The following is an 11,724-nucleotide window of genomic DNA, read 5'->3' on the forward strand; positions in this document are numbered from 1 at the left end:
TAATGCTCTGGATATTGTATAGAGCACCTTTAAGATATACTTAAAAAGATGCAAATCTGTCCTTTAAGTATCAGTCTTTTTGTCCAACAGCTGTATAGACGACTGCACTGAAAAACATTTTTTAACTTCTTCAGGACTGATTAATGCTTTACAGTATGGACGATGGCCGATCCACCCAAATTACATCAATAAATAAAATAAATACCAAACAAAAAATACTCTTGTGGTATATCTAGCCATGCGGATAAATTAGGTTTTATTTGCCCCAAAACCTGAGCAAATTCATTCAAAGTAATTTCTTCCTCTGCCTCCTAGAGTTGGGCTGAATGGAATTTTGTTTCTTGTGCTCAAATGAGTCAAAAATAATTAAAAATTCAGCAGCACAGTGTCCCCATTAACACTGGGGACCGTTTTTATTGCAACTACTTCCCACCAAATGAATAATCCCTTTGAAAACGAGGTCTGTGGATTTCCTCCAACGCTGTTTTTGGAAAAAAAGAAGTTACTGTTGAATCTTTAATTGAGCACCACAGGCGGTACCGGGGTGGAGGCAGAAACATCAAGAGACGGATATCTCAAAACATGCACAAATAAGACCCAAACTCTCTGCAATACTAGATACAATCAGAGGTATCTAGTGGAAGTGGAAGAAAGCAAATATGTTTGTTTTTAACCTTCTTTTGGTCCTAAACTCTCCATATAAAAGTAATAAAAGTAGATGATCCGCTATGCAGCTGTAGGTGCCAATGGGAAAATAAATGAATATACATACTGAAATAAATATTTGTATGAATGCACCATTAAGTTCCACTAAACCTCAGATCTGATGATGAGATGAGACATAAAGACCTTCCAACTGAATCATAATTTAGTGCAATCATTAAAAGTCTCTAATGAGAATAAACCATTAACAACGTGTGTGTGTGTGTGTGTCATTAATGTGTGGGAGAGGAGGCTGAGGTTGAGGAGGTTTGGTCTGCTGTGTGGGATCATTGCACACGGAGGAGAGAGGGAGGAGAGAGGAAGGAGGGAGGGAGGGAGGGAGGGAGGAGGGAGAGAAAGAGGCAGAAGAAAAGGGAGCGGAGGAGACAGACAGACGACGAGACAGGAGACGAAAGGCTGACACACACACATTCAAAACCCCACCAGAAAAATGCCCAATTTTGCAGGCACCTGGAAAATGAAAAGCAGCGAGAATTTCGAAGACCTGCTCAAAGCCCTGGGTGAGCACAATTTACTCTCTTTTATACTATGAAGGTTTGAATGAGTTTCAGTGAGAGGGTCTTTTTTTTATAATTATCCAGTGACTGAACATGAAAGGTCTATTATTATCTGCACTGTAGACAAGCGTACCTGGAATACAGACATTAGACTGCAATCAAGGTTTATTTTGAAATGCATGCAGAGTTAACTGGTGATAAGTGAATAGTTGTTTGACTGTCAGATGTAAAAAACTGCACCCTTGAGGTACAGATTGGAGATTATACATAGATTGTAAACATCTTAGATGGTGGCAGCAGACAAAATAAATGAATAAATAAATAAAAATCTTTCCCAACATGTTTCCAACAATACAATGTCTCTCATTTTAGCTCCATAATAGCACAGGTGCTGGCTGTAGTTTTAATAGTTTTCACATGGAAGTATGGTTGCAGGAGATAAATTTAACAAAAAAAAAAGTAAAATACAACTGGCTACAGGTTGAGACAACAAATTTGTGAATTGTTGCTGCTAAGGCTCCAACTAATGAATATTTTCATTGTCGATTAAACTGCTGATTATTTTGATTAATCGATTAGTTGTTTGGTCTATATAAAATGTCAGAAAATGGGGGAAAATGTCGATCAGTGCTTCCCAAAGTCCAAGATGACGTCCTCAAATGTCTTGTTTTATCCACAACTCAAAGATATTCAGTTTACTGTCATAGAGGAGTAAAGAAACTAGAAAATATTCACATTTAAGAAGCTGGAATCAGAAAATTTTGACTTTTTTTCCTTAAAAGAATGCCTCAAATCGATTATCAAAATAGTTGGTGATTATTTTAATAGTTGACAATCAATCAATCTTTGCAGTTCTAGTTGCTGCGTTTAAGTGTTGAACGACAAAGAGGATGGATGGGAAACAGACGGAAGCGTTCTCTCACTGTAACTGTGTGACAGAAAGGGTTGATAATAGCTTTTCCGCTCATTTGGAGGACAGGATCTATCATGATCTACAGGAGAGCTAAACAAAGCAGCATTTCTCCCCTTCATCACCTTGTCACTGCACCCTCCATATTTACAACATCTGCTGATAATCTTAGTTACAGCCGGAGGAGGATCCTTTTCTCTAAATATGAAAACCAACTGTTTTATACTGTAAAATCTCCTGACAACTCAAAACGTGATTTGTTGTCACTGTCCGAGATAGATAAATCTACCTTTATGCATTCATCTGGTAAATAAGCCAACTTTTATCTCTGAAACAGGAACTCACATTTTTTTTCGGACCACCTTTTTTGGCACAAGAGGCAGACAGAAAAAATGTGAGGTGACAACTCAAGGTCAAGATGATAAAATATGGAGAAAGTAGGTCTTAATACTTAGTTACAATAGTTGGGAACAACGTGGTTTATGTACATCAGGTCATTGTGAATTGGATCCATTTACTACTTTACATACTCATCAGCTTAATATGTTTTATATTTTATATATTACTGTATAATATTCATACTGTAGGCTCACAGATAGATTTGTACGTGCTTTCAGGTGTGAACGCCATGCTGAGGAAGGTTGCGGTGGCGGCTGCGTCCAAGCCCCACGTGGAGATAAGGCAGAATGACGAGCACTTCTACATCAAGACCTCTACCACGGTCCGCACCACCGAGATCAACTTCCTCGTCGGAGAGGAGTTTAATGAGGAGACGGTGGACGGCAGAAAGTGTAAGGTAATCTAATTCAACAGTGACAACAGCACATGACACACAAGTGTTTGTACTTTCTATCAACTCAACTGTCTTTCTGACGTCCATGAATGAGTAAATATTAACATTGTAGAAGGATGATACGACTTTGTAGTGTTAAAATCTTCTGAAAAACTGTCCAATCAAATTAAAGGGTACCCACACGTTGCACTTTCATTAAGTTGAGACGTGTGGGAGACAGATTTAAAAAAGAATGGTCAAAATCAAAGCAGCAGAGGATGAGATATCTTGTATTTTAACCCTTAAAGCTGGAGTGCAGGACTTTCACATATAAATAAACATCCAGTACATTCAAGCCCTTTCCAAATTAGTTCAAACAATGCTTATTAAGCCCATCGCCGCCAGGGAAAGCTCTGTATTTCGCAGTATACCAGAGTTGTGGTGTTTCGTGTCAACCTTCCTGCGCTGGCGCAACAGTGATGCGTTTTACGTCAACTAGCCAGAGTTAAAGGGGGCAGGAAGGCGGGAGAGACCATAGCGGTGGATGGAGCAGCTAGGACTATGGAGGAAGCTGTGGCGGAAAATCCTAAGAAGCGTCCAAGAAAAGTTTCTGGAGTGAATGCTCCAGATAAAAAAGAAAGCGATCGACAGCAAGGACAAACACTCCTAGGGGGAGAGGGAGATGCGGCGAGCTCACCTGCAGGCGTACGTCATAAACAGGGTCCACAGTGTTTGTGTAATTACTCTCACTGCCAGAAGGGAGGAGACAAAAGTTCAGGACTCCAGCTTTAATTCTGGTCCAAAAACATATATCCTACATTTCCAATAATGCAACTCAACACTGATGACCCTCTCTGCCAGTCATGGCTAGATGTTACCCCAAAATTTTGCGGAGCTCTGGCGTCAATAATTATGTTAGGATAGGTCGTCGGGCAGCGAGTCTCGCGAGGATCATCAAGGTTATTTCCTTAGACTTTGGGAAATGTTCCTCCAGAGCCTCAGATAACATTACAAAACACAGGAAGCGTAGCATTTCTTGTGACGAGTAAACTGAACTTCTTTTGTAAAATTGATGGAGTGTCCCTTTAAATCTCATATTTGACTAAAATCATGGAAACCGGCTGCAAGGAAGTATGTAAAAAAACAAATGCACTAAAAAAATCTAAAAAGTATTTTTTCCTGGCTAAAACTTGCAAAAGAATCCCTTGAAGACAAACGGTGACAAAGAGATTAACACACCGTCCCCATCGATCTCTCATCCATCACTTTGCTTTACTGCTGGCGTCCTGTTAGCTGTAGGTGAAACTGAGGGGATAAATATAGGAAACCTCATTAAAGTGCTGTTTTTCTTCAGAGCTTGGCCACTTGGGAAACAGAAAACAAGATTTACTGCAAACAGACTCTTCTGAGTGGGAGCGGCCCGAAAACCTTCTGGACCCGAGAACTCAACGGGGACGAACTCGTCCTGGTGAGTAGTTGTTTTAAGTTGTTTACTGGTAACTAGAAATATGGTGAGAAATAAGAAAGACAGTGCAGCTGTAGACCCAAATAATCAAGTGTTCTAGTATTTATGGGTGCACGTGTCTCTTCAGGATCATCCGCTTTGTTTCTCTTTCTAGAAAAAAAGTAAAAAATGTTCTGTATGTTTTCTTTTATATAACGCTCTCGTCCCATCAGCCTGAAGCAGGATGTCTGTAACGCAATGACTCCCTCTTTCAACTGAAATCTCTCAGCAGATCAATGAACAGATGTTTTGTGGGATGAGGTGTCAAATTTGGAGGTCGCTGTCTTTCACCACATGAGCCATTTTCTACTTCTCTTTCTGCCAATAAGAAAACGGGATTTTTAGAAGGGGCATTTGTATCAAAACACTGTTGTTCTATCTTTAAAGGAATAGTTTAATATTTTGGGAAACACGCTTATTCGCTTTATTGGGCAAGAGTTAAGGCCTTTACACAGCGGGGGCATTTTTTTGTGTGTGATTAATTGACACGTCAATACATTTCTCTGAACTGTTGTTTGTTGTCATGAATACTTTTACACAGAACGTGAATATTACACGTAGAAAAAAAGTCATAAGTTGTTTTCTTTTCGGAACGAGGTCTATTTTCCTGAGCTTTTGCACCTCCAATAAAGGCATCAACCAATCCCATTTTGCAGAACAGACATATTCAAAACGTTCACTATAGTGTACAGCAACACGGAGGCTCAGTAGTCCGAACCAAGATGGCAAACTTTATTACTCCTTTCAGCCTAGACTAAGGCAGAGCAGACCAGATCCACTTAGTCCTCCATTATCGTAGACTGAATATATTTATCTTTTGGATTGTTGATCGGATTAAACTAGACATTTGAAGACTCCTAACATACATTTTTTACCATTTGCTGACATCTTATACATCAAAACATGAATTGATTAATTGAGAAAATAATAGGTATGGATAATGAAAAGAATCCTTAGTTGCAGCCCTAGTTTTTACAGAGGTTTTTTTATGTGTTGTGACTAAATGACCCAGTACTGATAGTGAATGGAACACTACATGGGTTCCTGACGCACATACCTTTAGTTTTATCTTTGGTTGCTTGCTTCCTCCGTCTTGTTGCGGTTGTTGATTGCAGACTGTAGTTTCTGTGCCTGTGTAAATACTTGTACAATATTTAGAATTTAGCTTATTGTTTTGTGTCACTTAATTGAGTTAGTTTTGCAGTGAGAACCATTTCATTTCTAGCTCTCCAAACACATTGAGACTACTCACCTGTGTCTACTTATTACTTGATTGTGAGACGTGACCCATCACCAACATGTTGACTGCCCCCTTGTGGCGAGGCAGACTAATACCCACAAAATGTCAACTAGGCTTTCAAAAAGAAACCAATAAAAACCCAACAGTGTGGCTTAAACCAGTTGTTCACAACTATTTTCCTTGAAGCCCCCCAATCCTCGAACAAATTACCCAATTTGGAAGAAGTGATTCAGTGTATTAAAGGGACTATTTGTAATTTTCAGAATTGCTTGTTAACAGCGACACCTGTGGCCGTTAAGTCAACGAAAGTCAGCGTCGGGCTCACGCTTGCTCGCTCTAAATAGACATGAACGAGCATCGCTCAAAACAGTGAGGCGACACACGTCAGCTAAAACCACAGTATCACTCTATATTTCACCTGCTTGGCAGTAATGTTAGCTGACCAGACGGAGGTCTCTCCATGAATCAGTGCTGATCCTAGTGTTGGCTTTTCCTGCCTCAGCGCAGGCTTCAGCAGCGGGGCTCTGCAGCGAGTAACGTTTTTTTTTTTTTATTAAATCAACTTTCTTTACTGAATATAACTCATCAGTGCGAGCCTCCCTTTGTGTGCGCCGAGCAGGAAAGCAAATAGGTTTTTGACCGTAGTGAAAATTAGGGATGCACCGATACCGGATTGGATATCGGCCCGATATTGACTCAAATAGCTGAATCGGGTCTAGGTGTCAATGGGGCCGATCTATTAAATTCAATTCTATGTTCATATACTTTATACATTATATGGTGGAATTTCAATTCCTGTTTAAGTTTTGACCAATTTGATGCTGCATTAAAAAGGTTTACACTTGAATTGTAATTCCTGTTAATTTCCTAAATTCCTTCTTTTTTTTTTTTACCAAGTTGTTGGTGTGTGATTTATTTATTTAATAATAAATAACTTTTTTTTTTACAAAGTTAGGAAAGCAATGTTTAAGTCTAGCCTGATGTTGCCTTACACATAATGAATGATCCCAGTCACTTCCACACAGTGAGGTATACAGTTTATCAATTAAACACTGATATCAGATTGGTACTCGGTATCAGCCGATACCCAAAGCCCAGGTATCGGTATCGGTATTGGGACTGAAAAAGTCAGATGGGTGCATCCCTAGTAAGACTGTGGTTTTTGAAAGGCTAAACGCCAATAAACATGGATTGAAGCAGAATATTTCATTAGATAAAAACACAATTATCCAGAGCAGATAAATCCTGGCGCACCCTTGTGATCTAGGGGGGCCCGGACCCCAGGTCGGGAACCACTGGCTTAAACAGTTAAGATATACAGCTTCATATTTACCGTACAGACACAAGAGTGGTATCAATCCTCTCACCTAACTCTCGGCAAGAAAGAAAATGAAGCTTATTTCCCAAAGATGGAGGATATATCGGCAGAATCACAGCAGAAACCAAAACTCGACAGATGGTCAAGAGAGACCATAACTGGGTGGTGACACCAGATGTGAAGATGTTAAACGATCTGGTCAATAATTTTTCCAAAAATATTACGTAGTTCCTCGGAAATGTTCTGAACTCCCATGACCAGAGACAATATATATTTCTAATATTTCCTTCTTTTGCCAAATGAGGGTGTGGATAAACATGCCTGCATCTGTGAGGCCGCACATTATGATGATGCATTGTCTTTTAGTTTCATTATTTGTTCAAGTCAAGGAAAAACAGGAAAACATCCATAGAACAGCATATTAAAAACATTTCCTGAAACGTCATTTCATGTTGATCTGATTTCGATATTGGCTGCATGACCCACATCAATAAAAAGATAAAAGGCCCAAAAGGCTGAAAGCAAGTAAATTATTTGTTACAGTTTGCAGCAACACATATTCAAAGCTCCACAGGGAAACATTATCCAGATTTCAAAGGAATAAATGTACATTTCACTGCCATACGGTTGTTGTTAGACAGCACTCCCTGACCTTGCATTCGTCAGAAACACTTCAGCCTCCAGTTCCTGGCAATTCAAGATCACTAAGACAAAGCAGTTTTTTTCTGTAAACATCTGCTTGGATTTATTGGCCAGATGGACAAAAAAAGCAGAGTCCAGTTTAACTGTAATGGAGATCTCATCTTTACTGAATGTGACTCACCTCTGCAGAGAGGCAATCAGGGGAACATTTGAGAGGAACTGTAATTTGGACTGAACGCAGGTTTTTCAAACTGGGAACAAAAGCTTTGAACTGAACCAAGTCTGTTTTTATTCAAGATAAGGGTGTGGACGTCTGTCTGTCCGTGTTGGATTAATAGGCTGTAATCTGATCGGCATGTGGGGTTGAATCATGGGGGAAAAAAAACTTCATTAGTTTTAATGTGATAGCAGTGAGGAAGAGGTCAGATATATATTCCCTGTTCTGTAATTTAAACACAACTCCTTCATATTACACCTCAATTAATGTTTAGATATTAGGATCTGAATGATGTTGGAGCAGACATTTGGCTTTGAGGCGATACAGACTGGAATATTTGACCAGTGATCTGGAGGCTGAGGTCAGGTAGCTTTACACATCACTCAAGAAATCTACACAATAAATGCTAGTTTCAAAGTTTCTATAATATTCATTTAAGGAAGTTTTGATTTCAAATATAGCACGGCTCAGAAGTTCTTGATGTTATATTGTGAACACACACATGGATTTGTTAAAAAAGGATTCACACATTTCTGTGAAACCTTCATAAAAAGATTCACAGTACTGCTCTATACTATGGTCTGCCTTTAACTGAAGTTACTTAAAGGTGCTATTGATAACATTAATAACATTCAGCCACTAGATGTTGTATTCTTCCTCCCCGTTCCATTGCTGGGAGCACGATACATGCAGGACAAATTGCACCAAATTCAAGGTAAATAAAGCAATCATAGCCTTTAAAGGTGCAGTGTGTAGGATTTGGCGGCATCTAGTGGCGAGGTTGCAGATTGCAACCAACTGAAACTTCTCCTGTGTGCCAAGCGTGTAGGAGAACTACATTGGCCGACACGATAACGTGAACGGCCCTATCTAGAGCCAGTGTTTGGTTTGTCCGTTCTGGGCTACTGTAGAGACACGGCAGACTCCATGAAGACGACCCGCTCCCTATGTAGATATATACGGCTCATTCTAAGCTAACGAAAACACAACGGTTCTTATTTTCAGGTGATTATACACTAAAGAAAACATATTTATTAATATCATCTTCAATTTCTGCCAGTAGATTGAATAATATAGAATAAAATGCACATAAAGTTGAATAAAAGCACTGGGCAGCAGATGAGGACGGAGATTAGGCTCTCAGGGGGAGATGGATGGATGTGGAGCTTAATGAAGACAACATGTGGCGGCTCAGTGCACTCACTAGGAGGGGTGGACTAAAAAGACCATTTGGAGAGTCTACAGTAAAAAGGGATAAAGAGGATAAATGCTTGAGAATGAAAGACTACTCTTTTACTTGTCCATGCAAGGAACCTAATATACTTCCTTTACATTTCAAGCCAATAAACATTGATCTTTTAAAGATTAATGAAGTCCTGCATTGGCTCCTTTATGATGGGACTGGAGCCAGATGAAACGTTGTGGCTGTGATGGTGTCGGGGGGTCCAGATCTGTGTGTGTGTCCTCCTGCGGGCTTTAATTGGTCTCATTGATCATGCTGTTGAGAAATGCCAATGGACCCCGGTGTTACCTCCAGTTAATGTCTCCCTCGGCATCGCGCCACGTGCCAGATGGAGTCGCCTCCCGGCTCCATTTTTCACGGCGCAGCTCCGCTTCCCCCGTCCCGCCACACTGCTCGGCCTGAGATAATGATGATGTGTTTGGCGCTGCAGTCGGCCATAATGCTATGCCCCTGGGACTCCCATAAATCTCTGGACTCGGACACTTCCACCCCCTAACCCGGGGCGTCCAATGGTTCTTCTCCATTCTCATATCACTTTTTGTCACGTCTGTTTCTTTGAGCACACAGCTGCGTCAAATTAAGATCATGATATTAGACGCCATTTAGGTGATTAGTGGTGGAAATGAAACAGAGCAGCAGACATTATGAGGACTTAACTAATGTGGCATATTAGAGGAAATTTAGGGACTACAATACATGCAAACCTGACACGTTAAAATACTCCTTTGGAGAGTATTATTCCAGCACTACGGCAGCTTTAAAATACCATGTAGAGGGACATTACTTCAACCGCAATTTGTCCAAACACTACGGGAATACACAGGTTTTTCTCCTCAAATTTGTAATTAAGTACATTTATTACACAATTTTGACTGGACTTGTACTTTGAGTATTTAAATATTATGCTACTTTATACTTCTTCTCCACTTTATTTATTTAACACTTAGTTACCTTTAATATAAAAAAACATGTTATGCGTATATGATATGATGCAGTTTTATACCACTAATATACCAAGTAGTATACAAAGTATCTACAATTGGTTGCACATGAACTACAATATGTACAAATGCTCTGTCATGTATTCATTATTGATAAAAACTGAATAATATAATAATCTGTAATAATACCTAAACATGTATATATACAGTATATATGAAAACACTTTAAAAAAGGAGCCATTCTGCATTTTGAGTACTTTTACTTTTGATACTTTAAAGGGCGGGTCCATTGTTTTTTTTCTAAGGTTTTTATATCATTCTGTAGCTTCCCAGTGGTGTTCTTTATGTATTCAAATACAAACATTTAAATGTTGGTCAAAGTATGTATGTTTTAGCGACAAAATGGTATTTTTCCAGAGTCCGTCGAAAAACGTTTTCCCGTGTGCCCTGATGTAGGTTTCTCGCCTTCAGGCAGCTCTTTCCGACGGGGAACTGAAGCTGTTATATCACTCTCTTCAAAGTCACCAGACTACATTCACAAAAGCAGTCATTTTACCTCGTAGAACATAAGAGTATACATACAACCCCACTGCAAGAAATCCAAACTAACCCTTTCAGTTATTTCTAGACTTAGCACAGCTAACTTTGACTCAGCTCGTGCTAGTGCTCACATTATTCATAACCTCGTTGATTATTACTTTGGTAACCCACGTTGCTGCCTTCAAGTACATTTTGCTGATAATACTTCTGCACTTACATGTTTCACTGAACGTTACATTTTTGAATTCAGGACATTACCTTATAATGGAGTATGTTTAGACTACTATGGTATTTCTACCTGTGCTTATGTATAAAAATCTGAGTACTTCTTCCACCAGTGCTGAGTATCTAACTTATGAGTCACATGACTGATTTGACTGTAAATAAGGAAACTGGAAACAAGCTTAGATATCACTCTGGTGAAGGCAAGATAGGAGAGGGCTGAAAAAAAAAAACATGGTGAAGAGATGAAAGATGTGATTTGATTTTGATGAACTTGTATTCAGGCTCAAACCGTACTGAACTTCTCGGTTTCCTCAAAGTTAGAAAACGAGTCTGATGGTTAAATAAAGAAAAACTTCAGTGAAGCGAAGCAACAAGATACTTCTGCTGATTGAGTGATAACCAGATGTCTTTTCTCGTTTCAGACCTTTGGAGCCGACGATGTGGTGTGCACGAGGATCTACGTACGAGCATAGCAGAAGTCCACAAGTTCAAATTTCCTCCAACAAATAATGTCTGAACTGTCAGTGTGAGAAATTTCACATAGATGGATATTAACGTTTTTTCCCCTCTTTTTTGTATATAATTTTTCTAGCATTGGAAATTAAACAATCAAATCATGATGTCTTTTTGTTATATTGTTGAATTCATGCTTTCGATCTTGGGACAGTAGAGAAGGCAAAGAAGCTGCAGAAGTAGTCTGCACACAAAATATTGCAGATGAAGAACTTCCTGGTCAGTGTGCAGACCTTTTTTTTTAAAGGTGCAGTGTGTCGCATTTGGCAGCATCTAGCGGTGTGGTTGCAGATTGCAACCAACAGAGGGCCCCCCCGCTCACTCCTCCCTTTCCAAGGCTGCGGTAACGTGAGCCGCCGAGTCAACGCCATCCTTACCAAAATAACACTACTTTATATTATCTTTATATTATTAGGATCAAAGGAAGTCAGACTGTGGC

The 11,724-nt window shown here is 39.6% G+C and overlaps 2 protein-coding genes across 5 annotated transcripts in view; both read left to right on the top strand.

Moving 5' to 3' along the window:
- Positions 1-11,724, top strand: part of LOC141759697 (casein kinase I) — a 407,488-nt gene that overhangs the window by 146,002 nt on the left and 249,762 nt on the right. The gene's annotated exons all lie outside the window — the stretch shown is intronic.
- On the top strand, positions 1,033-11,396 carry LOC141759522 (cellular retinoic acid-binding protein 1). Its single transcript, XM_074621662.1, has 4 exons — positions 1,033-1,223; positions 2,748-2,926; positions 4,257-4,370; positions 11,195-11,396. The coding sequence occupies exons 1-4, from the start codon at positions 1,154-1,156 to the stop codon at positions 11,243-11,245; spliced, it is 414 nt and encodes a 137-aa protein (XP_074477763.1). The 5' UTR covers positions 1,033-1,153; the 3' UTR covers positions 11,246-11,396.

This window comes from Sebastes fasciatus, chromosome 2 (assembly GCF_043250625.1).
Source record: "Sebastes fasciatus isolate fSebFas1 chromosome 2, fSebFas1.pri, whole genome shotgun sequence".
In the NCBI taxonomy this organism is placed as follows: domain Eukaryota; kingdom Metazoa; phylum Chordata; class Actinopteri; order Perciformes; family Sebastidae; genus Sebastes; species Sebastes fasciatus.

Excerpts from the sequence above, each read along its gene's own strand:
- LOC141759522 (XM_074621662.1), top strand. The coding sequence starts at position 1,154 with ATGCCCAATTTTGCAGGCACCTGGAAAATGAAAAGCAGCGAGAATTTC. Across the intron at positions 1,224-2,747 it reads AGACCTGCTCAAAGCCCTGG|GTGTGAACGCCATGCTGAGG; the intron begins GTGAGCACAATT and ends ACGTGCTTTCAG. Across the intron at positions 4,371-11,194 it reads ACGGGGACGAACTCGTCCTG|ACCTTTGGAGCCGACGATGT; the intron begins GTGAGTAGTTGT and ends TTCTCGTTTCAG.